Raw genomic sequence first — 26,114 nt, forward strand, 5'->3', positions numbered from 1 at the left:
CGCTTAAAATCACTTAAATAGTTATATGAAGAAGTACGTGAAAGGTGCTTCTCCCAAAAAGTGATTCTGGCCTTACGAGAATCACTCACAAAACGAGCCTTTATATTGCAAGCTATAAAATGTTTCATTTCATCTCTTTTTTAAAAAAAAAATACAAGTATCACAAGGGGAAAAGGGTTTCTCACACACAAATAATGTGTCATTACGATTTAAACCTAAAATCAATGCCATTTTTCTCATTGGACTAGATCTTGTTGACAAATTTCACTTCATCACTAAATCTTATCAAATTGATGATAGACAGTCATATATGTGTATAAGACTTCATAATCATATTAAGAAGTGAACACAACACTTGATTGTATTAAAATTTAATACTAATTCAATTTGTTATTTATTTAGGAAACTACATAATGCTTATAAAATCCACGTTAAGCAATAACTAATCTTAGCTAGCTCATATTATTATATCACTTTTGAATGTTAAATGTGAACCTTCAAAGAATTGAAAGATAGAAAAATAATGATGATGTAACGGATGTTCGGATGAGAGAGAGTTTATAGAGTTCAAAAATAGGGGCATTCTCGATGGGCAAAATGAGGTAAGTTCTAATATGAGAGAGGAAAAAATGAGATAAAACAAATAAATATAAAAAGGATGAGATAGTAGGCAATTAGTGTAGCGGAGTTCCAACGTGAAAGGGGAGGGAGTGGCGGCCGCCTCCTCCTCCTCATCTTCCTCATTCCCTTTTTTTTTTTTTTAATTTAAATTTATTTATAAAAATTATTTTAAATAAAAAATATATAATCTTTAACATTTTAAGAAATAAAATTGATGATTCTTCGAAGTAGTTTAGATTGTTTAGTAAACTTGGTAGGGTGTTTAGAGAAAATATAAAGTAAGATACTTGAAAATTATGCTAACTCTCTAACATAGACTAGACTTTACATAAGTTGAATGTGATTTTATACTTTTATAGTAATCATCTCATGTGAGAGAATTGGAATAACTCTCATTTTTATAGTAAAATGTATGCCTGAGTGTGTCTAATCACAACGTTTTGGTGTCCATAGAATCACTTTTCTAAAATATAAAATTACTATATGTCCAATATTAAATTTAAAAAAGAAAGAAATATTTTTACTGAATCCAAATGAAGAGATATTTGGGTCTGGGAAGCCCAAAACTAATAAAAAAAATGTAAAAATGGGCTTCGGAGCTCCATACCCATCAACCCTCTTTCGACAACGCATCAAAGCTATAAGGACAAAATCGGTAATAAAAAGTTTTAAAATTAGGGTTTTAGCGTTCTATATCCAACTCGTCTCGATATCCAACTCCGCCTTCAGGTCATTGAGAGAAGCCGCAGCCTCGAGATCAAACAGGAAGCAAAATGGTACGTTTTCTTTTAGTTTGTTGCACTTTGCTTTTCACTGAATTCACCCTTTCTCTTAGTCAAGGTGTTATGTAAGGTTTCGGTTTCTCAGTAAATTTGAGAAAAAAGTTGAATGGAGATTTAGAATATTAGTATCATTTGTGTGAGCTTACAGCTTTCGTATATGTTTGATGATAGCTAAAGGAAGTACTTTGAATTGCATATATATACCATGCAGCTGATTTATAGCTAATTCTTGTTTCCCGATGATTTGGGTGTATATTGACCAATTTCAATTTTGATTTGTGGAGGACATGATAGATATTTAAGTTAAAAACTAAAGATCAAAATTATTTTAAAAGGTTTAGTATTTGGTTCCAATTTAGAATGGGCCTCAATGATTTTGTGTGTTGGAGCTGAATACAAAAGCAGTGGTTCATACAGTTACGATTCTGGAAAATGAACAGCATGTTGTGTGTTTCATTTGAAGCATGTCTGACCATGGTTTGTATAATGTTTTTTCCTGGTGTCCCACCCATTGTTCTTGTATCTTTCTGGCAATATGGATTTAATCCTCATGAAAAGAAAAAGAAGAAGAAGTAATTGACACACTAATAATCTGGTATAGCTGTGTCAAGTGATGGATGGTAGATGTTAAAACATGCGAACATACAAGCCTTGTTGGTTTTAAATTTGAGAATGTTAATGTATGTACTCTGTCTCTGTACTAACAGCCGAAGCAAATCCACGAGATTAAGGATTTCCTTCTAACTGCAAGGAGGAAGGATGCACGCTCTGTCAAAATCAAGAGGAGCAAAGATGCTGTCAAGTTTAAGGTTCGATGCTCCAAGTACCTTTACACTCTTTGCGTGTTTGATTCGGAGAAGGCCGACAAGTTGAAGCAATCCCTTCCTCCAGGTATAGCATTTCGTTTTCAGTTGTGTCATTTATTATGATTTGCAACTCGCATATGGTCATCTCTGTGAATTTAGGTGTATGAGAAAGCATGCACACATGTGGTTCCTATTGTTTTAATATTCCAGTAATGGAAGAATCAAGGGACTTTCTTTCTTTCTTTTTGTTTTTTTTTGTTTGTTTTTAAGGCTCACTTGTATAACTAACAACTAGTTTGCTATAATTTTGTATTTGTAGGTTTGAGCGTGCAGGACCTGTGAAGAAGAGATTTGAGTAGCTTGACAGAATCTAAGGAATGCAATGGATTTGTTTTTTGTTGGGAATTTTGAAGAATTTATGGATTCATGCCCTGGTATTTGGGGTTTATGTGTGGACTTAAGTTTTATTTTAGTGGTTTATTTATGGATACCTTGTTTGAAATTTAGCACTTGGGTCTCGTTTGAGACTGCTTCTCTAGGAAGTACTTCGGCTCATAAGCGTGTTCATTATAAAAATCTTGAATTTTCATAAATAAAATCAAGAAGCAATAAGTACTTTTAAATTTTTCTGCTAAACACTGTTAGAAGTAATTTTAGTTGTTAAAAAGTGTTTTTAGCTTTTTCAGAAGCAATTCCAAATAGGCTTAATAGTTGGGTGATAAAAAAAAAAAAGCATTACGAGAGTCGAGAGGTTAACTTGTTAAAACATAAATAGCGACATAAATAGCAAGTCCAGTCCAATCCAATGAAAGTTGAGTGATAAAAGTTCCGTATCTATCAATCTATCAGGAATTAAATTATAGATTCCTTAGGAATATCCTTGTTAGGAGATGCCATAACCAACCTATCTCAGTACGTTGGGCGTTAACGTATGTGTCGTATTTGGAAGGGCCTCGTTTCTGTTTTAATATGGCAAGTGTTGTCTTTGGTGGACGGTCAGGTACAACCAGAGAGGTAGGTGAACACGTGCGCTGTTTCATTTCACGTTATTTCTTAGCAATAAGATCCTTCCTGTTGATACAAATTGGAACTGCAATACAATTTTACAGAGGAGGAAAAGAAGAAATAAAGAAACAACTGAAAACTGGAAACCAAGTCAAAATGGAAGGAAGGGCTTTCAGTTAGTTTAGTCTCAGCCTCACTCTGACTGACACTGTCGGTAGGTTGGTTGGTGGTAGGCTCTTTTAATTAACTTCTATAGAAGAAGAGCAACGTCACAATTCTCTTCTTCTCAGTTCCAAGTCCAACAACTGCCACTCTAAGACATAAGACACCATATTTCCAATTTCCACCAAATAACAGAGAAGGGAGGGCAGAATCGGAGTGGAATGGGAGCGCGCTGCTTCTGCCCCTGTTTCGACTTCGACGACCACGACCACGACAATCGCACCGCCCAAACCGAGCTCGACCCCGTTCTACTCGTGTCCGGCATTGGAGGCTCCATTCTGCATTCCAAGAGGAAGAAGCTCGGGTTCGACACCCGGGTTTGGGTTCGGATCCTACTGGCCGACTTGGAGTTCAAGAAGAAGCTGTGGTCTGTCTATAATCCCCAAACAGGTTCCTTCCCCTTCTCTCTCTCTCTCTAATATGGAATATATGTACCTATATAATATAACAGGAGGAGGGCTTTGGTTGGTAACAAGGTAGAGGAACAGGAGAGGAGAGTCAAGTGAGACGAGTGTTGTTGGTTTTTCCTTTTTACTATTCATAATTGGATTCCTTGTTTCGGGTGGCAATTGGAAAAGAAAATGTGTCTAGGCCTGGCTAGCAAGGGGAGACAAGGCAACTGTGGAATTTTGTCAATCATCTGTTTGTTTATATTTACATGATACTTACTGTTAGTAATATTTTCTTCTACAAAAATCTAAACTTTTAAACCATCTTCTTAAATACTTCTCATAGCTGATTATATTATATGACATCCATACTGATATTCAGATCAATTGGATACTCAAACATGCTTCATCTATGTTCTAACAATTTCATTCAAAATTTATATATCAGAGTCATAATTTTATTTGAAGAGCTACTAATACTATCATTTCGCTTCAATGTACATGAATGAAACATCAAACCCAACGGGTTGGTTTGGTATGGTAGAATTTGAATCATAAAAGTAAGGTAGAACTTTCATTCTAGGGAACTAACAGATTCATCCCCAATTTTGCATCTCATATCATTGTCTAAGTTTTCCTTTGATGTCCTGTTTCTGCTTGTATTTCCAGGTTATACAGAAACACTAGACAAAGACACTGAAATCGTGGTCCCGGATGACGATTATGGGCTATACGCAATTGATATTCTAGATCCTTCTTGGGTAAGAATTATATGGGTTCTCATAGTTTGGTTTATGCAGCATATAATTTTACGACCTCACTAAATTCGAAGTTTTTGCCCTTTTGAAAATGATGACGATGGAAGGGTCTTTTGACTTTTGAATGTAGCACACTAGTGATTGTGGAACTCTTCTGTTTTGGTGAAGTTGGGTTGATGAATAGCATTAGAAACATGCAACTGTTTTTGCACCTTTAAATGACAAACTTGATTTTTTATTTTACTATTCCTCGGAAATTAAATTCTTATATTATATTTTTTTTATTGTTTCCAGTTTGTGAAATGCATACGTGTGAAAGAGGTATACCAGTTCCATGATATGATTGATATGCTAGTGGGATGTGGGTATAAGAAAGGAACCACTTTGTTTGGATATGGCTATGATTTCCGACAAAGCAATAGGTAATTTATTTTCAACTGGTTACTTCTTTTTGGGTGGCGGAAGTTTATCTTATAACATATATAATCCGAAAGCGAAAATTACAGGTATTCGACTATCATGACAATCTAGGTTCCTTCTTTCTACTAATCTAACCACCATGGTTCTTGTGTTGGCAGAATTGACAAGTTAATGGAAGGTCTTAAGGTGAAATTGGAAACTGCTTACAAGGCTTCTGGGGGTAGAAAAGTAAATATAATTTCACATTCAATGGGTGGCCTGCTAGTCACATGTTTTATGTCACTCCATAATGATGTGCGCATACTTTCTCTTAGTGGCTAGTTGATGTTTATGAATTTTTATCAAATATATGCAGAAAATATAAACTCCTCATCTCAAAAGAGGCATGACCGATGGTTTAAATCGTTCATCGGCAGGTATTTTTGAAGTATGTGAGTAAATGGATTTGCATAGCTTGCCCTTTTCAAGGTAGTTTCCTTTTTCCTGTTTGTGTTCATATTTGGACTGATGATCTTTAATGTATAATGTCAATAGTTCTTGAAATCTGTCCATTGAATCTTCTCAGGTTGCTAGAAATATTTTCCCTTTCGGTCTTTTTGATCAAAATCACAGCAGTAGTTTTTTACTATCCTTTCTGTTAATAGTGGGTTATATTTTATCTTCTTATTTATCATCAAACATCATTACTTGCTTGAAAGATGTAACTGCTACAGACTGGAACTCAAAGCATTTGGTTTTGCTACCCCTGAACAAAAAAGTATTTGTGTCCAATCCAAATTTTCATGAAAAAAAATATTCAACTTGCGAAGCTTTAGATGAAAATTAAGGTGAAGAAACAATTACATGCCTTCACATCAATTTAGGAAAGAGTCTGAGCCCACTGTTGGTAGGCTGTAGACGGCAAAAACTTATGAACCTTAATGGTTTTTTAATATGTTTTTGTCCTTGACTATTGATTACAAAATTCAATTTACAGGTGCGCCAGGATGCATCAATGACTCTCTCTTAACTGGATTGCAGTTTGTTGAAGGCTTGGAGAGCTACTTTTTCGTATCAAGGTGGACTATGCACCAGCTGGTAGTACATTAAATCAAGCTAACTTGGCTCATGTGTGTATTTAAACTTAATAATAGGAAAATCAGTATCTCAAGTGGAAGCATGACATGCTGTGAATGAGTCTTTATCTTTTAGTAACAATACAAATCAAACAAATTTATAAATGGAAGTACATGAATACTGAGTTGCCACTAGGAAATGCACCCTTCATCTGATCCAAGTCAATATGCTCTAACTGTGTGCAAGAGAATCCCCAACATGTTTCACAATGCACCCATGAAACACATTTTTTAAGCATTTGAACACCATAAAAAATTGTTCAGTGTTCTTGTAATTTGTAACTGAATTGCATACATATTTTTTATTTTTTGGGAAGTGGCGGATATCCCTCCACCTAATTAACGTAACAGCATTTTATCCATGATGAAGAAATTATAGTTGATTTTTTTCATCCATACATCAAGTTTTGGGCTACATTTTTCACTTGTTACAGTGATTTATTCTCTTAGATGTTTGCTACTTTTGTGAAGAACTAAACCTGACTTTTTTTTTGGCATATAGTTGGTTGAGTGCCCATCAATCTATGAGATGCTGGCAAATCCTAAATTTGATTGGAAAGAACTGCCAGAAATTCAGGTTTGGAGGAAGCATTCTAAGGATGGGGAAACTATTGTGGATCTGGAGTCTTATGGCCCAATTGAAAGCATATCTTTGTTTGAAGAAGCATTGAAACATAATGAGGTGCCACTCTTAGAAGAAAGTTCTCAAAATTTCTTGTACCAAAGCATCTGTGTGTCATTTTGGCCTGTCTTGTTATCTTGAATTTCTGGTGCTTATATTTTGAACTGTAGTTAGGAAAAACATATTATATCTAATATAATCAAATCCCATACTTATCAAAGCTCATATAATTTTTGTGGGTGATAAGGACTATGTTTGCACTATAGACAAGTTTAGCAGTTGCAAAATATAAAATCATTTTCCAATAGTGTAGCATGCTGATCATGTCGTCTATTCCAGTTGACAATAGTTGATTTGCTGGGTATTTTCATGTTCACCGTTACAGTCCCTGGAAAGCAATGACCTTATTCCTGTGCCTAAATTTTTCCTTATGTTTTGGGATGCAATTGTACTCTGAAATTTGTCTCCCTGCATATATCTTAGTGTCTCAAAATTACTTCTTGTCTCCCTTAACCAATAGCCAGAGCTTATGTCAATCTCTTTCACTGCAGCTAAGTTATGATGGTAAAACGGTAGCTTTGCCATTTAACTTTTCTATTCTCAGATGGGCTGCTGAGACTCGCCAGGTTTTAAACAATGCTAAACTACCAGATGGAGTCTGCTTCTATAACATTTATGGAACATCATTCGACACACCTTTTGGTGTTTGGTATGTAAGAGAACTACTTTATTTAAATCAAAACAAGAGACATGAACAGGGTTTGTAACCCATGGTATGACTGGTCAACCATTGCTCAATCTCTTTCACTGCTGCTAAGTGTCTGACATTTGTACTACTAATGCAGCTATGGTTCGAAGACATCTCCAATTGAGGACTTGTCTGAAATATGCCATTCAATGGTGAGTCATGTACTGTTTGTGAAATCATGAATTTTCTTTAAAGTCATGTGTGAAGTTATCCTATGGGTTCAAACAACCTAAATCCTCTGCCCTTTGGTCTCCGATCGCTGGCATTGTCATTGATATCATCAACCCTATCATTGTTAGAGAGAGTTGTATACTTGTACCTGAGTTTGAGCTTTATTTTTGAAATTTTTTAGTCCACGTTGTCAAATATTATCCAGACTCTGAAGTTCTAATCTGCATTATTTTATTTTGTTGTCACAGTTGCTTTCTATTTCTTGTTATTTCTATTTTATTCGACACATTATATGCATTAAGCCTTGACTCTTGTGCCCTGCTTTACTTGCACCTCTAAATTTCTGATTAAGTCATTTGCTGCTTAATCCAGCTACAAATCAAATAAACTTCCAGTTTGACACTCAGCATGTCCCTTCGATGTTATTATTTTTATCCCCTTTGTGATATCTATGATTTATATTATTTCTTTCTTTCTTTCCAGCCTCAATATTCTTATGTGGATGGAGATGAAACAGTTCCGGCTGAGTCAGCAAAGGTGCTCTATCTGACCTGTATTCTTAGTTCTTATTGGCTATAATATATACTGTATCCAGTAGTTCCCTCTGCGCTTTATTTGCAAGCACTAGTGGTTTCTGAATTTGAGCGAATTTTATCGAACATTTTTTCTTCCTATTCCACAGGCAGATGGATTTGCTGCAGTTGAAAGAGTAGCAATAGCTGCAAGACACAGGGAACTATTGCGTGATAAAACAGTTTTTCAACATATCCAAAGGTGGTTGGGAGTTGAACAGAGGGTCAGCATACGTTCTAAGACATCCAGAGTTGCAGATGCCTCTTCAAAATAAGCGGGTGAATGAGTGAAATCCTTTTCTGCTTGAAAAGGAACACTTGTTTCACATATTTATGTTCAAGTTATAAATAACTGTGATAGCACCATAAACTTGAACTGAATTCGTTATTGCTGGGCCTTATCTGTTATTTGAATGTATAGTAGTCTTGGTGTACGGATGTTTCCTTGAACAATGCATTGGGTTGTTGAAACTTTAAATCACATTACATACACTAAACAGGCTGCATTATGCTCAGTATTTTTCAATGTTTCAATTTCATGATTGTCGTTTTCCCAAACGCGATACCTATGTACTTATACTAGGGAATGAGCACAAAAGTTCTTATTTTTTGTTTGGGTTGCTGAAGCAGTCTAGGTTCCTTAACATTTTATTTATCACCCAAACGTGTTTGTAGATCCCCACCCATGTCTTACTCTTGCAATTGGGCAGCAGCAGCTGCCCCATGTCATGTCCACGGTTGACAAATCTTGCCCCATTGGTATTACTAATACTATATGGCCAGCCAGTCAGACTAATTAAGCTACTCGATCGATATTCACACTATCAGATCACATTCATTTAATTTTAACCTTGTTCAAATTAATGTTGTAATTGAACATATGCAGCAGAATAAACTTTGGTTAATTATATATAGCTATAATCCACCCTTCATTGGCTCTGCAGACTGCAGGAACATGGTAATTGCCTCATTGGTGTTGTGGTGCGGATGCAGAATGAAACTTTCCATTGTTAATATGAATTTTGTATATAATGTTATATGTTTATAGGGAAACACAACACAAGGATATATGGATACTCTCTCTCTCTCTCTCTCTCTCTCTCTCTCTCTCTCTCTCTCTCTCTCTCTCTCTCTCTCTCTCATGACTCATGACTCATGACTCATGTATCCAGTATACCTGGTGGTCAGAGATTTCAAAATAATTATTGCAAGGCAGGCACCTTAAGTCACACACAAAATCATGTCCCTATACTTGTATTGTAATTAAATTTGAGTTCATGCATGCCTAATTGTTTGCTTTCTCTCCTTTTAAATTTTAATGAGAGAGAGAGAGAGAGAGAGAGAGTGTGTGTTAATGGGCACATTTATATACTACGCATTGGCAAGGAAGAAGATCAACTTGGGACCTGGAGTACCAATCAGTAACAACCAACACTTAAATCCAATCCAATCCAAGATATATAATGCTTGCTTGCAAGTTCAAGAAATATTTCCTTTTCTTTTTTCTCTCACTTTTATTCATTTATTTAGATTTTTTATTCAGAGGAAGAGGGAGAGAGAGGTGGAAGGATGCATGGTCAAAGGTCAAAAAGGTTTGAATCCCAAACAGAGTTTTAGTGGGTTTTGGGTTTCGAGGTAATAATAATAATCAAATAAAATTGAGAGAGGGAGATGAATGAAAAGCCCGAGAAAGAAAGAGAGGAGAATGAGCATTCCTAGGTCTTGTAGTACTTACTGGTAGGGTAGCTGATGGGAGGGAGAGGATTCTCTTATCTCTTCTCTCCTATTTGAGGCAGTCACACAGACACAGACACCCATGAGGAGGCTTGCATGCAGCAGCTGAGCTCTCTCTCATCCCATTCCCAGGTATAATATTAATTATTAATAATTACGCTACAACTTACATATATATATATATATCAAAGCCCAAATCCCATATAATTTCTCTCTCTGTCTCTGTCTCTTGGTAGCTAGCTAGCTACTTGACTTTTACTGCATTTGGTTTTTGTGCCTTGTCGTCTACATGAGGGAGGAACAAGAAGAGGGAATGGTCCATGATCATCCACAGCATGTATTCATCATATACTTGTTTCCGCAGCCAAAGCAGAAAATACAAATTTTTGGAGTTTTAAATTTGTATGGAAATGCATATGATATACACAACATTTGTCTAACACAAGTATGACAGACAGACAAATATTTCAAATATAGAAAAGTGCAAATAAGTTTGTCAAGAAAACAAGAAAAACAAGAACACCGCATGGGACGGGAAATGAGGGGTTGGAACCCTTTTAACTTTTAAGCTTTAATAACTAAAGTTTTAATTTTCTTCCTTCCACAGGGAGGGTGGAATTAATAAAGCTCTTATTTGATAATATGAGAGAGAGAGAGAGAGAGAGAGAGAGAGAGAGGGGTTGCGTTGCATGGATAAGGGTGCAACCGCAAGCAGATGCAGAGAGAGGGAGAGAGAGAGAGAGAGAGAGTAGTGATTATTTAAGCAAATAATATAAAATCTTTGACGCAGTGGAGGGTGTGGTGTGTGGTGTTTATTATATACGGTATTCTTTCCAAGAAGGCACGGGTGCTCCGCTGATTTCTCCAATGCAATCCCAGTTCCCACAGGCCTTGCTCTTTGCCTTTGCCTTTGCCTTACCCTCTCTCTCCCTATGTAATTCCAGTCATCATATAATATATAATTATTTAACTACGTACTAATTTTTTATTTTTTTACCAAGATATAACTACGTACTAATAACTACAAAACTACTGTACTATACATACATAATTATTAATTCAAGGAATTTTTTTTTTTTGTTTGTCAAATTCTGACGGCAACAACATAAACTGTTTCTAATATTAGATTAGTCTGCACTTTTGATCGAATTCTTAGAGCATTTACAGTGAATTTTTTAAATCATCTATTTAGACAAAATTTAGGGAGAAAGTGAGGAAACTCACCTCCAACCATATTCTCTATCCAACTTCTAAAATAATGAGACTTCTAGAAACTCCTAAATCTGAGGAGAAAGAAAGGACTTCTAATGGCTTCCTATAATTAAATATTTCTTTACCTTAATGTTATTTTAAGTATTTATTTAATGCTAACTATTTATCATTATTGTTTTATATGAAGAGGGAGTATTTATGATCAACTAAAAAAATAAAATAAATTATTTATGGTTCACTAAACTAGAGGAATCATGATTGGAGTTAATATATATATATATATATATATATCTATCTATCTATTAACCCCTTTCAATAGGAAAGATCCTAAAAAAAAAAATCTATCTCCTACCATAAAGAAACAAACAAAAGCCAATAATACATACGTTTCCACTCATTTTCCTTTGTTTTCAAGTAAACTAGAAAACTATATGAAACGAAACCAATAGTGGACAAAATGCACATTCGACATTTGATTACTTAGATTATAAATATAAGGACAATCATGTGTGTCTATCATCATACAATTCTCTTCTATTGAGGGATTCTTTAAATATTATTTGAGAGACATTCTTTAAGGTCCCTTAAGAATTTTTTTTCAACGATCTAAATCATCTATTTTTTAAGTTTATATTCATAAATCATCCTTGCAAAAGAATAGACAAATCAGAAACCGTTTCGATATCCAATTGTGTCCTACAAAATCAATAATCACAGTGCTTCAAGAAAGTACTAAAATTTCAATAATTCAATTGAGTGATCAAATGATATCGGATTCAAGTGAATTTTTTTTTTTGGTACAGATGATCTTTAAATAAGTATCTACAAAATAAACAGTTTGGATTAGTGAAATACAATACAGAGTGGGCCCTATAAGGGTGTCCCTCAAATAAGCTTATTTGAAAAATCCCTCAACTGAAGCTCCATGTATGAACATATATACAATATATATGAAATATTGATCAAGTTATTCAAAATTATTACAAAAGCTGCTGAAATTGGTGTTAATAAAACTTTCCGAGGATCTATTAGAATATTCGATCTCAAGTTCCCAAAATTGATAGCAAATGAGAAAGTACATCTCACATGATATTTATGAACTTGAGATACGCAGATCCCTTGTGAAATTTGGAAGGCCATCTAGTAATTAGCACGAACAAATTAAAAGGAAAAAAAAGAAAAACCTATCTTCCCCAGCTAGCTAATTGAGGTGATCTAGTAATTAGCATAGAAGCACAAGTCAACTGTATAAATTATTATGTGTCATTCCAGACAGTGAAAGTAGGAGGCATGTTGATGTTACTGTTAGTCGACGTTGGAACTGCTGTGGGCATCCAATTGTTACATTGCCCTGCTTCATGAATATCATAAGCGCTGCCGCCCTTGGCCACACCTGCTGATGATACTGATGACACTGATGACGATTGCGGCGGCTGCTGCGGAAGATAATACAAGTTCCTTGCATGATTATTATAAGCATCCCCAGTAACATTTGTAGCATTAGCAGAAGTAGTAGTTGAGCCAAACACATTTTCAAATCCAAGAGCCACCGCCTTCACCTGATGATCATGATTAGTGCCATCTCCAAAACCATTATTGTGATCATTAGATATAACTGTACCCATTGGGATTATATAGCCACCATGATCTCCTCCTCCTCCATTAGTAGCAGTAGCAGTGCTATACATGACAGAGTTAGAGCCTGAGCTATGTTCCATAGAATCCATACCAGCTGCCTGAAAGAAATTGTGGCTACTTCCTAATTGAAGTAGTTGATGATGATGAAGATCTTGATCCTGATCCTGCTGCTGCTGCTGATGATGATGATAAAAGCTTTGAGGAGCAGTGTTGGAATGAATGTCTTGCTCTTGCTCTTGCTCTTGCTTGCACCAAACCCTCTGCCCACTGTTATTATTATATGGTACTAGTGATGAGTAGTAGTGCATGCCAAAAGGCGTCTGATGAGCAGCAGCAGCTGCTTGATTAAATGCAAGAGTTGGCCAACCGCCTGCTGTACCACTACCATAGTTATCAGCTGCAGCAGTGCCACTACCCATGATCAGCAGCTGCTGCTGCTGATGATGATGATATTGATCATGACAAGTGCCAGTACTGCCATTCATCATCATCATCATCATCTTGTCATGATGATCATCTGTTGGTGCTGATCTGTTGTGTCCGTCAACTAGCAGACTCATCTCATGATGTTGATGTTGAGCAGCCTGCTCTACGTCTTTCAATCGCTTTGCAGCCCCACCAATGGGCAATGTGCTGCTATCCAGAATCGACTTCACATCATATCTGGTCATGTCAAAGTTTGTTACTGCATTGAGTCCACGGAACTTTATGGCTGCAATGTCATACGCCTCTGCTGCTTCCTCTTGAGTACCTAGATATTTTATTTCATTAAAATCTTATCAAAACTTGCGTACGTATTTTCCTCTAGACACATTAATTCGTTTCAGAAGGGAATCATATATGGTAGATAGAGGTAGCTAAACTGAATGAATAATTTCAAGGTCAAATGATATTGCAGGAAAAGATAAGATAGAGAAGTTACTAAATGTTCCCAGGTAGAGATCTTTGTTCCCTGCGACTCGACCAATCCTTGCTTGCCATCTCCCATGCTGGTGGTGTCTGTTTATGCACAAGGAACAAAATCAATTACTCTGATATAGGCACTTGACATTCTCTGTCTTTGTTACATACCTTGTTACCCCTCGATAAATAGATGCACCGCGAGAGAAGCCACTACTCTTCCTTCTTAAAGATGCAACGTACTCCTGTCTCGTCATGTGCTTCATTTCGTCTATCTCTTTCTCATAGTTGCTGATCTGGCATTAATTATCAAATTAAAGCCATAATACTCAAAGGTTGTCCAGTGTCTCATACATAATTATCAGATAATAATCCTAAAGTATTTCTATTATCTTAAATATCTCTGGGATTACTTTAAATATTTTCCCTGTTATATAATAATTAACTGCTGGGAATCGAGGAGTGTACATGTATGTATAAAGTATTTCTAATGTATTAATTATGTATACAAGATACTCTCTGTAAAACACTTTCTCCAGATTCGAATACCAAGCTATAAACAAGTGCATGAGAGCATGTCAATACCAATGCCGACATTGAGACAGATTTTGCTCCACAAAAACAAAAATAGGTAAAATGTTCGAGAATTCTTTTCTTCTTTTTTTTGAACTCACCGGGAAGTTGGTAGTGGTTGTGGTACCCCAATATTTCAATGCTGCTAAGTCATAAGCTCTAGCTGCCTTTTCTTCCTTGTCATAACCACCTACGGATCGAGGATGCATGCATTCAATTAAGAATGGCATATTTATATGAAAATGATGAAGTAAAAATCTCTACGAAAAGGGGAAAATTATATATAGAAAAGGTATACAACTTTGTACATACATACCCAGATAAACTGCAAGGAGGATTGAGATGGAAAGCCGGCCACATCACACGAGACCCAGAAAAGAAAAGCACTATTAGTTAATTCAAAACATGCAGGATTCCATCGCTGTATCTTTAAATTACATAATTAAATCAATAAACTTGAAAAAGGAATAACAATTAACTAGCTACGTACCTTGCCTTCCCTTGCGAGTTTGTCCTTCTCTCCGGCAACTATTATCCCAGAGATGAGCTTCATATCTACCTGTCCATCTGTGCCTGTACGCATTGAAACAAATAAATAAGCCCTAATTAATAGTAATAATTCATAAAAGGCATTAATAATTAATAATAAAAATGATTAAGAGAAAGCTAGAATGAAAGCTATTAATTACCTGGTTACACCACGGTATATAGAAGTCCTCTGTCCAAAAGTATCAACGGACTTTCTGGGCACGGCCTCAATAGCAGTAGCAATAGCAGTAGTACTAGTAGTCTGGCTATCGATCCCGGGCGGAGGAGCGGTTGAGGTGGTGGTCCTAACAACTGCCAGCTTGTTATTATCATTACACGTATTATCTCGATCTGTTGAACAAGTTTCTCCAGTAGCAGCAGCAGTACTAGTAGTATTATGATGAGTGTGAGATCCAGTACTCATCGAAAGCGAAAGAGTCTGTACTGCACTACTACTACTACTAGTAGTTGTTGTAGTGTCGGTGGTATTAATATCTTTCTTGTTGATGCGCTGGTGATGATCATGATGGTCATGATGGTCATGATGATGAGGTAGTATTACTGGTGCTGGTTGATTTCTCAGCCATGTCTTGATCATGGAAAGCCCAATATTCGAGCTACTAGTACTTGTACTGCTGGTGCTATTATTATTGTATGCATGCGTGCCACTACTACTACTCTGGCCGCCGATGTGGTGCTCATCCGCAACGAAGGAGTGTCGGCCAAGGAAGTTTTCAAGCTTTGGCTGTTGATGATGATTTTCAAGGTTTTGGCTTCTGTACGAATTGTTGCTTCCCATCAGCATAGACAGGTGGTCTGAAGTCGTCTTGTAGGTGCTGCTATCTGATGAGTTCATATTACTCCAATCTGCACCTGATATACAGTATATTGATTAATATGGTAGACCAAACTTACGATTAATATATCTGGTCATTTTTAAGATGATCATCATCAAGGAAGCCCCAAATGAAATGACAGAAATAGAAAAATTAAAAATAAAATAAAAAGTTAAAAAAGAAAGAATTAGAAGAAAAGGCTTCCAGTGATATACGTCTTTCCTTATTTTCTTTCACTTGTATAGTTGTATACTGATCTATCTGTGAGAAGTGAGAACAAAATATGTATATAGACATATTGAATGGGGTTAGGGGTTAGGGTTTTATTCAGAGCAGTGGTGTATAATTAACCTTGGGAGTGAATATTGGTGGTGTTGAATGCAGCAGCTTGATGAAGCATGCCAAAAGGTGGAGGGATGAGGTGGTTGTGAGAATGATTATTAGGAACAGCAGCAGCAGCAGTAGTAGTAGCAGATGAGTCATCATGAGAAGTGAGATCAAAGCAGCCTCCGGAGACATCGGTACCGGAGATGTCATCGGAGTACTTGAAGCCAAGGCGAGAGACTAGTGTGGCGGTCTGATCATCAGATAACTCATGGCCGTCGTTATGATGATGATGATGATGATCACCCTCAGATATGGATGGATCAGGAGGAACGACTTCTTGAGGGGAAAGAGAGAAACCCAACCAGTTCATGGAACCCATCAAATATATATATATATATATATGTATGTATGTATGTTGTTCAAAAATCAAGATCAGCACTTGTTTGATGAATTAATGGTTGTAGCTCTAGCTAGTAAAAGAAAAATGATATATCAGAGTAGAGAGAGGGCGGTCAGGACTGAGGAGTGTAGCTAGCTATTGCTTCTCCATGCATGAAGAAGAAGAAGAAGATATAATGAAGTAGCTGAGCTTATTACTTGAGGAGGAGCAAGTTGTACTGTTTTAAGATAGGAAAGAGAGGATCCATTTCCATGGCCGTATATGGGTATAAGCTATTGCAACTAAAGGAAGAAGAGGAAAGGTCAAAAAATTTGCAGACCTAGAATTAATTGAAAATGACAATCATTTCTTCCAATGCAACAATCTTTTATTTATTTATTTCTCTCTCTCTCTCTCTCTCTCTCTCTCCTCTTCTCCCCTTCTCCTCCTTCACACGTACGGGCGCTTGCAGGATCTTTAATCAAACTCATATATATATATATATATATATATATATATAAGATTAATGACAATAGGACATGATGGGTGGTGATGAGTGTGATACTGTAACTTTGCACCTCATAATTATTAATTATTAATTAGTTAATTAGTTAATATCCAAAAAAAGAAAAGAAAAGAAAAGGTGCCGAGGGTTAAGAAAATAATACTAATAATAATTAAGAATAAAAATAATAAATAGGTACACGTACGAGGGTAAGAAAACAATATGATTATTCAATTGATTTTCGAAGGAGGTCCATTGTATAGTATTGCTGTAAATGCTTGTTTAAACTAGTTAGACATGAGCATGTGTGCTTTCGTAGCCTTAAAACAAACTAATTATATCATTTGTCCCCTTGTGCGTGCTTCTTGCTTTTCATTATTACTTTTCCTTTTGGATATGAACTTTGAAAGATATTATCCCTGACCCTATGCTATTTTGTAACCTCAATCCTGATCACCAATAATGAATTATTATTATTATTGTATATCATATATGTAAGTCATTACTAGTATATGAATTAACCAGAGAGAGAGAGAGAGAGAGAGAGAGAGAGAGAGAGAGAAATATCTCTCCACTTTCCTTCCATTTGAATGCATGATCAGTCTCTCTCTCTCTCCCTCCCCCTTCAATTTGCTTGCTGTGAAACACCTGTGCAGTAGAAGAATATGATATTCAATAAATTTGATTAATTATATATATCTGACAAAGTGTGACAAAAAACCCACACGCAGCCCCCTCTCCTGTCCACGCCCATTTATTCATGCCCATTTGGACATTAGTCATTTCATGTCAGATACATATGTTTTCAGACAGACAGACTCATCATCATCACTATTCGACCCCCTCCTTCCAGCCCAGAAAAACTTTATTATAACAGGATAATACTATTTTACTATTTTTAATCAATAATATAAAGATATGTGAAAAAGTTATTCGTGTTATTCAAGCAACGACAAAAAAAAGTTATACCCGTTGCATGACTCTCTCCCTTCCAGACCCCCCACTCCAGCAACACCAAGTCTTCTCTTCTATTAATTTATAGCTCTCTTCCCTTTAACTGCAGTGCAATTTGCACTGCCCAGCTTTCTCTCTCTGTCTCTCTGACTCTTCTGGCTGGCTACCCCAAACAAACAAAACCCATAACTTTTTCACATTCCATCCATCCATATCACATTATTTAATTATTATCCCTATCCTCTCGTCCTAATCATCAATCTGCTCTGCTCCCCCGCTACAAACGGGGGTCTCTCTCTCTCTCTCTCTCTCTCTCTCTCTCTAGCTGAGTTGCTCTCTCCTTATTAACTAATAATATTCATGATATATACATATAATATGCATGTATGAATACGACTGACAGTGAAAGAAACACAAAAAAAGTTTGGTTGGTAATTTGATTAGTGCATGAAGTTAGAGAAAGCTAGGCAGAGGCATAGGCAGAGGCAGAGGCAGAAGGGATGGAATCCTAAAGTAGTCTAATTAATTAATCAGTATATAAGCATTGTATTGTGTATATTCATACATACAGATACAGTGAAAGAAAGACAAGTTATAATATTATATATATATGGCATGCAGCTAGCAGAGATATATATATATTTTTTTTTGTATGGGGAGAGAGGTTTGCAGCCTGCACCCCTATGTGAGGACATTAACCCTTGTCTTCCGGGTCTTTGATGAGTTTAATTTTAACTTCTTTCTCTCTAAATAACTTGGTCATTTCGAAAGGGACAGATCAATTGCAATTTGCAAGAAGATGGAGGAGCTCTCTCCTTCCTTCCTATATATATATATATATATATATATAAAAGCTTTCAAATCCAATTGTCTCATATATATATATACATATACGTAACACGCCTCTTTCAGTTTAAGCACTTTTTGTCAACTGCCTCTATGCCTTAGCTCTTTATAATTAATTTCTGAATTTGTTTCCATCTGTACGTATATATCTCCAATCGTACAAACAAACAAACGTGTATATCATACTTATTTACTTACAGGTATAGTTTTGGTACTTGTCTTTTTCAGTCTGTAAAACTTGCAAGTTGCACTGCGTATATATTCAGAATTAGTGCACTGCTAAACTAGCTACCTGACCTGTTTGTATATCTTGTTAGATACGTAGGATATATTATTTTATATGTTTGCATAACGTTAGTAGATAGTAGACGTCTGCTTATATAATATATAGTATTATAGAAACATACATATATGTTCATACCTATATGTTATTTGAAAATTTGTGATATATCTCTTAATGGGGTAATATTGGGTACAGAGAGAGAGAGAGAACGAGAGAGAGAGAGAAGGTAAGAAAAAATTTAAAAAAAAGGGTGGAGGTGGGTGCAGAAATGAGAGAGAGAGAGAGAGAGAGAGAGATATTCATCTCGAAGGCTTCAAAAAACAGCTCCCTGTAAGTTTGACCGTCAAGAAAGGAAGGAAGGAAGGAATCAAAGACGGTAAAACACATGGCCTTAACTATTTGTTTATCAATATCTTAGTTAACAATTATAAATCAAAGCCTGCTGCCACTGTAAAAATAAAATAAACACTCTCGGTAATCTAATCACCATCATGCCCTATCAGAGAAGATGTAAAAAGGAAATTTGAGAGAGAGTATGACTTTTGACCATCTTTTAATTAGGGGTGGGAAAATGGCTAACCCTAGCTAGGTCATTATAATATAATATTATTGTATATGATATGAATGGTAATGGCTAGCTTTTCAAATTTGACCGTGGTAAATTTACTGTGAACTCTCCCCATGGCGATGACCGACTGAGCCATGATGAGTGAAGTGAATGATAAACAATAAAATATATATAACCACAGCACAGACATGAAATGTAGTAATTATACACATGGCAATCTAAGTATGCCAATGTATCAACACATGGCTTTCATTTTCATGCCCTGGTGGCTGGTGGTCGTACTACTAGTACTCCACATCCACATGTAAATTATGTTCATTGTGTGTAAATTACATGAAATGGTCAAATGCTGCACCTGCCTGTCAATGCCTTACAGTATAATGATGGATTGCATTCTGAATCTCGGAGTCTGATGTGGTAGTGATTGATTCGGATCAAGGAAGGTAGCTAGCTAGCTACCATCAGCATGGGTGACATACATGATACATGCATGCATTACTTGACTGGATTTCATGTTCAAAGCAGCTTCCAACATGGGCTGGGCCAATATCAGACTAACAGTGGACCAAGCTCCTCTCACTCTCTCTCTCTCTCTTACCAGCCCCAGAGAGAGACAGAGCAATAGACAGACAGGCTGCTGGTAACAAGCAGGAGAAAATAGCGGAGTGATTTATTGCTAGGTATAGGTAGCTAAGTGGAGTGGCAATTTAAGTGGTCAATCATTGTAGCTTCAAAGGAATAATGTTCATATATATATATATATATATCGCCTAGGTCACGTAAAATAGGCTACAAGATTTTATAGTGGCCAACATTATTATGCCTGGGAGTGACCTGAGACTCTCAGTTCTCACATTCTTATTTATTATTATTATTATTATTATTATCTATAGTTTGAAAATACGAGCGTATAATAATAATAATTATTATTACTCAGTAAGTAAGCGAACAGAAGTTGAATTATGATAGTATTTACTGTTTCAGCACTATCTTTAATCAAGCATCTCTTTCAACAGAAAAATAAAAATAAAAAGAGTAATTGAGGGGGGTTTTAAAAGGTTGGGTATTGTTGGGCTTTGGGCAGGCCGAAGAGGGAATTAAAGATATGTTGGGCTTTGGATTAATTTATTTTATTTAAAATCTTGGCTGAGAATGGGAGTCCACACTCTAGCTCTACCGGCCCGAAAACAGAAAAATGTACACAACAAGCCGGGTTACACAACGTGTCCTCTCTGATTGACGATAGAGAGGGAGAACAGAAAACAGCTTCCTTTCTCTTTCTCTTTCTCTTTCTCTGTCTCTCAGTGGGTTGCGTTCAATTGGGTTTGGTGGATGTAACTAATACTATCCTCTTCTGGTTCGTTCAGCTTTACCATCGATCAATCAGTAAGTTCTCTTTTTAAAGATTCCTTATTTACAACAAACAAGAATCTGATATTCGGTTGATTCATGGTGTTTTTGTTTTCTTCTAATATGAACGCCAAAGTGTGTGTGTGTTTGTGTGTTGTTCTTTTTACCTCTTTATTTCTTTTTAATTTTGTAGTATTGGGTCTGTAGCCTGTGCCTTACACACACAAACACACTCATTTATGTTTATCCATTTGAGAATGAATGAGCATGTGATTGTGATGAATGCAAATCATGGAGATGGAATATGCTGATTTCTTGACCCTCCTAGTCTAGTCTAAGTGTAGCCCATCTGATCTGACCATTTTGTTGCTTAATTCAAGTTGAGAATTTATGTCATGGAGATGGGCTTTTCTTGTATTATGTTGCTTTTGTTTATTTTTGCTTGGCAATGGCTCAAACTCAAAGTTTATGCTTTTGCAGTGGATTCTGTATTTGATACAGAGGCTCAAAATGGGCTCTTAGATAATTCAGCAGATGTTGAGCTTAGATTAAATCATGATGGTGCAATTCTAGCAACTTGTGTTGTCGAGGAGGCTTCTAGTCTTGAGCAAATTGAGCAAGTGGGTCAAAATTCTTCAAGAGTGGAACAAAATGCAGTTGAAGGAGACGAACCATATCTGGGCCAGGAATTCGACTCAGAAGCAGCTGCACATGCATTTTATAATGCATATGCACTGAGAATAGGTTTCAGAACACGTGTGAACGATCTATCTCGTTCTAGGGTCGATGGCTCCATCATTGCTCGAACGCTAGTATGTAACAAAGAGGGTTACCGAGTGGCTGATAAGCGTGAGAGAATGAGTGTGAGACCTCGACCCCCCACTAGGGTTGGTTGCAAGGCAATGATTTCAGTTAAGAAACTGAGTATTGGAAAGTGGGTAGTTGCAAAGTTTGTCAAGGAGCATACCCATACACTGTCTCCAGGGAAGGGTAAAAAAGGATCGAATGATCAATCTACTACGGTAACTTCTCTTTATTGTTTTCATTATTTTTTTCCAGTGCGGTGTTAGTTAATGCTCTTTTGAATTGATTAGGGTTTTAAATACTTGTCTCAGTGAAATGCATGTTAACTAGCATTGTTTCTCAATTTGGATGCTATAAGCTTATCTGCCTTCTGCAGTATCTTTATCGGAGTTCAAATTAGTGTGAGAGACCCATGGAAACAATTCTTGTTTAGTTAAAAATTGATTGTTCCTATATCTATATGTTGTGGAAGTATGGATGAACCCTTTTTGGTTTTCCTTTTTCCTTGATATTCAAGTCCTAATAAGCACATTCACTAATTCTCATGTCCCCATGGTGTCTGTCTAGCCTTATGTTAAGTCTTGTGTATCACACTTCTGCATGCATATTGAGGGTGTAATTATTAATGTTCTGAGGGTGGTTAGTACTTTGCTAAAAGTTTTTAAGGAATAAATGAAATCATTAATCTCAAAACTTGTTGGTTTTGGGAAATATGCTATGTGTAAGTGAGATTTGCAGTTGAAAGTGTTAGCCTGTTTATCTAGCCTCCCTTTTATTCAGTAGTAGCATTGTTGTTCAGTAGTAACAAAGAAAGATGAGTTTTGGAGTTCCATTATGCAATCTGTCCTTAATTAGTCTTTCACAACATAGTCATTCATTCATCATGTCCTCCTTTCTTAAGGGCTTGTTGTGCTTGGTTTTTGCTTGCAGGATGAACAGATGAAAATCAAAGAACTAACTCAACAACTGCTGGTTGAGAGAAAGCGGTCTGCTTCATATAGAAAAATCATAGACCTCCTATTCAATCACATTGAAGAGCACACTCAAAACCTGTCGCAAAAGATCCAGCGCATAACTGATAATCTCCAAGAAATTGTATCATCCGAGGGAAAGGGAAAAGACCGTCGAAATGTCTCCTAGTCTGCGTTTCGTTTTGTAATGTAAATGTGAAATCTGTAAATTGAATTTTCACACTCGCCTTCTCAATCTATTGTCAAGTCATGTTTACCGACCTATCAGTTGATATGATGGTGTGTATTTCCTTTCCCTTTTCCTTTTCTATATGGGATGGATGGCTGTTGATCAAAATAAATTTTTTGTTCAATTATTCAATAGAATCGAATTAACATTTACCTGTTAATTTAGGATTAATCGTTTCGTTGCCTATAATTAATGGTTTGTATTTGTATAAGGGGGATGAGTAGAATAACTATAAGAAATGTGATTCTCAGAGCAGTTGGCTGCCAATGCCATGTTCGAGAGAATAGAACAATTTATATCAACAAAACCACCCGACCCAGTTCAACTAGAAAGCCCCACCTGTGCATAATATTGATTACATTATTCTTACGAAGACTGAAATCCCAAAAGCCTCTTCCCTTTCGCTGGGACTGAGCTTCTCGCTTTGAAACAAACATGGAGTTCCCGCGGATCTGACCCGCCGGCATTTCGGGCTTCAGAAAAATCAAATGACTCAGTAAGTTTCAAATTCAGTTACTTTACACTGGTTTTTGAATTTCTCTCTCAATTTCAATTACTTATCTTGAAAAAAAAAAATCAAATATTTGATCTTGATTGTCTGTCAATTGGGTTTTCCAATTTCCTTTTAGTTTCTGGGTGTGACCGTGGTTCTACTGTTAAACTTATTCTTGTAATCTTCTTTTTGTCTTTGAATTATTGAATATGGCTTTTTCTTTTCACATTGTGTATTTACGTTGTTCGTTTCAACTTTCATATGCTTTATATCAATCTGCTTAAATATGACATGATATGATAGTGACTTGTTTTTTCTTGGTTATGAATACCACTGACACTACTGAATATAGAAAAAAGAACAATTTGCATTGCACTAGGATCCTCATGATTGATTCCATGAATGTTATATTGCAGTGGATTCTGAACTTGATATAAATATTAATGATGGGGTGTTAAATGATTCAAGTGATGCCGAGCTTAAGCATTCCAATGATGGTGCATTGGTAGGAAGCTTTGTTGAAGTTGAAGAGATGTCTCATCTTGGACAAGGACAAGATGATGAAGTGACTCAAAATCCTTGTAAAGATGGATCAAGTGTAGTGGTCGAAGCACATGAGCCGTATGTGGGTCAGGAATTTGATACAGAAGAAACTGCACAAGCATTTTATAATGCCTATGGCATGCGTGTGGGTTTCATGACTCGTATGAACTACCTGGCTCGATCCAAACATGGTGGAACCATCATTGGCCGGACTTTTGTGTGCAACAAGGAGGGTTACCGGAAGCCTGATAGGCGTGATAAGACTACCATAAAGCCTCGGGCTCCCACTAGGGTAGGTTGTAAGGCCATGCTATCGATAAAGAAAATTAGTATTGGGAAATGGGTTGTCACAAGGTTCATGAAGGAGCACACTCATGCATTGACTGCCACTGCCAACAAAGGTCAAAAAGGATTGATTGCTGATCAAGTACCGGTCAGTTATTGTCCTCTTTTTCAGTTGTTAGTTATTGACTTAATTTGTTGGAAGAAATTTTTTGTCTTGCCTCATGAAATTTTGCCATGTTGACTCAGATTATAAACCAAATTGGACAACTGGAAAGCTTGCACACTCTTTGTATATGTGGAATTGATATTGGAATGGTCAAATATGTTAAATTTAATTGGCTGGTGAGACAGGAAAGCATTTCCTTTTTTATTATTTAAAAAGCTCAGAAACAAAATAATCGTTTTTTCTAGATTTGTCAAAGTTCTGGTTCTGCCATTTAATTTGATCCATTGAGGTGAAAGTTGCGAAGCTCTTAGTAAGTTTAACTCGGTCTACTTTTCAGGCAACCTTCTTCCTGGTTGCATATGTTTCATGGGTGTTTTTCATTGTCTCTTTGTTATTTATTCCAAAGAGTTGATTTGATTGACCTCAGTGTCAGTGGGTAACTGTTACATTATCTAATAGATGTGGAATGTGTTTGTAGGATGATAAGACAAAGATTGAAGAATTAACTCGCGAGCTGTTCCTTGAGAGAAAGCAGTCTGCTTCACTTAGAGAAATAGTTGATCTTCTATTTGATCACATTGAGGAACATACACAAGACCTGTCAAAGAAAGTTCAGTATGTTGTCGACAAGGTAAAGGAGATTGAATCGGAAGGGAAAAGTCCTAGCATCCTAAACCTAATGTATACTGTATATATTCACATTAGCTTTATAATTTAATTTTGTTTTACTGAACAAGTATTACTTTGCATTGCAATGATAAATATGAGTTTAGTTGGAGGGAGATTCTCCAGTAAGTATGGGATATCTATTGTCTCTGTGTTTTGTTTCAATTGCCCTACTACTACAACCTGTAAACAAATGCTTCGTATGGTATGGTTGGCACTTGGAACAAGTAAGCATGCTTGTATTCATTGATTTCAAGATAAAGGTAAAGTTGTTTTTTCTTTTTCGTTTTAAACAAAGGTTAAGTTTTATTATAAATGCGTAATAATAGCTAGTTGAAAATAGGTTTGTTGAATCACCATAGCTATTAGCTATCTTGGCTTTTGGTCAGTTTTTTTCTTGGCTCAAACTTGAATGTTATTTTTAGTTATATTCCCACCACCAATGGCTCTTCTCTTCTGCATGCATCTATGTATATATAAAACCGAATTTTGATTTTGGCTTATCTTAGATTTGTTTCTATTTTTGGTTTACTTTATCTTTTCATCCCAACCTCTCACTGAATCAGCTTGTATGTATAAATAGGTATTAGATCATCCACATCAACTTTGTCACCATCTAACCCCAACCCCAATAGCTGGGTAGCTTTCATTGAGAAAATTATCCATCGAATCGAACCCTTCAATTTGCTGAGACGAGACGCGAGGAGACAAGAGGAGAGATCAGAAATCAGATGATGGCAAAGGAGGTGAGATTGAGATACATGCAGAACTGGGGCGAAGTTGCACCATCCCTTCTTATATCCCACCACTACCGACACCACCAGGTCCAGAGATGTTCAAATAATTATCCGAAATTGGAGGCCATTATCGAAGAAGGATGTCATGCTCATGATGAGAGCTTTCAAGTAGTTGTACCAAAGAGGCTCTTGACATTTCTTCTTCCTATCTTTCTTTCTTTCATCTGTTACTTTCTCTTGTATACACGTTTTGAGGGAAACTTCCTAATGATCCCGCGGACGCATAATTCAAGAAACTGAACATGCAAAAAACCAATAGAAAACTGTCTATGCAAGACTCGTTTAGCATGGTCCAT

The 26,114-nt window shown here is 36.3% G+C and overlaps 5 protein-coding genes across 10 annotated transcripts; 4 read left to right on the forward strand and 1 right to left on the reverse strand.

Annotated features, from left to right (window-relative positions):
• On the forward strand, nt 1,270-2,832 carry LOC18772340 (60S ribosomal protein L38). The gene is made up of 3 exons (XM_007207254.2): nt 1,270-1,397; nt 2,111-2,294; nt 2,529-2,832. Exons 1-3 carry the CDS (start codon nt 1,395-1,397, stop codon nt 2,549-2,551), a joined length of 210 nt encoding a protein of 69 aa, XP_007207316.1. The 5' UTR covers nt 1,270-1,394; the 3' UTR covers nt 2,552-2,832.
• LOC18774216 (phospholipase A(1) LCAT3) lies at nt 3,291-8,789 on the forward strand. Of its 2 annotated transcripts, none has more exons than XM_020566256.1 (11): nt 3,291-3,826; nt 4,495-4,586; nt 4,878-5,005; nt 5,162-5,231; nt 5,420-5,471; nt 5,980-6,080; nt 6,621-6,800; nt 7,292-7,449; nt 7,586-7,640; nt 8,143-8,196; nt 8,342-8,789. In XM_020566256.1, the coding sequence occupies exons 1-11, from the start codon at nt 3,598-3,600 to the stop codon at nt 8,504-8,506; spliced, it is 1,284 nt and encodes a 427-aa protein (XP_020421845.1). In that variant the 5' UTR covers nt 3,291-3,597; the 3' UTR covers nt 8,507-8,789. The 2 variants fall into 2 exon arrangements, with proteins under 2 accessions (XP_020421845.1, XP_007205191.1); XM_007205129.2 differs by having other exon boundaries at nt 3,292-3,826; nt 5,162-5,297.
• On the reverse strand, nt 12,177-16,278 carry LOC18772186 (AP2-like ethylene-responsive transcription factor BBM). The gene is made up of 8 exons (XM_020566255.1): nt 16,004-16,278; nt 14,978-15,689; nt 14,779-14,861; nt 14,605-14,613; nt 14,390-14,478; nt 13,887-14,011; nt 13,738-13,814; nt 12,177-13,566 (listed from the first exon to the last, which is right to left on the reverse strand). Exons 1-8 carry the CDS (start codon nt 16,050-16,052, stop codon nt 12,434-12,436), a joined length of 2,277 nt encoding a protein of 758 aa, XP_020421844.1. The 5' UTR covers nt 16,053-16,278; the 3' UTR covers nt 12,177-12,433.
• On the forward strand, nt 20,718-26,030 carry LOC18772548 (protein FAR1-RELATED SEQUENCE 12). 5 transcript variants are annotated; one of them, XM_020567208.1, is made up of 7 exons: nt 20,718-20,900; nt 21,345-21,886; nt 22,599-23,364; nt 23,778-24,337; nt 24,436-24,531; nt 24,834-24,986; nt 25,605-26,030. In XM_020567208.1, coding segments are annotated over exons 3-7 (870 nt in total). In that variant the 5' UTR covers nt 20,718-20,900; nt 21,345-21,886; nt 22,599-23,363; the 3' UTR covers nt 25,665-26,030. The 5 variants fall into 5 exon arrangements, with proteins under 5 accessions (XP_020422797.1, XP_020422798.1, XP_020422799.1 ...); XM_020567209.1 differs by lacking the exon at nt 25,605-26,030 and having other exon boundaries at nt 23,830-24,337; nt 24,834-25,209; XM_020567210.1 differs by lacking the exon at nt 25,605-26,030 and having other exon boundaries at nt 23,871-24,337; nt 24,834-25,209.
• On the forward strand, nt 21,260-22,808 carry LOC18774737 (protein FAR-RED IMPAIRED RESPONSE 1). The gene is made up of 2 exons (XM_020565928.1): nt 21,260-21,886; nt 22,599-22,808. Exons 1-2 carry the CDS (start codon nt 21,260-21,262, stop codon nt 22,806-22,808), a joined length of 837 nt encoding a protein of 278 aa, XP_020421517.1.

This window comes from Prunus persica, chromosome G6 (assembly GCF_000346465.2).
Source record: "Prunus persica cultivar Lovell chromosome G6, Prunus_persica_NCBIv2, whole genome shotgun sequence".
NCBI lineage: Eukaryota > Viridiplantae > Streptophyta > Magnoliopsida > Rosales > Rosaceae > Prunus > Prunus persica.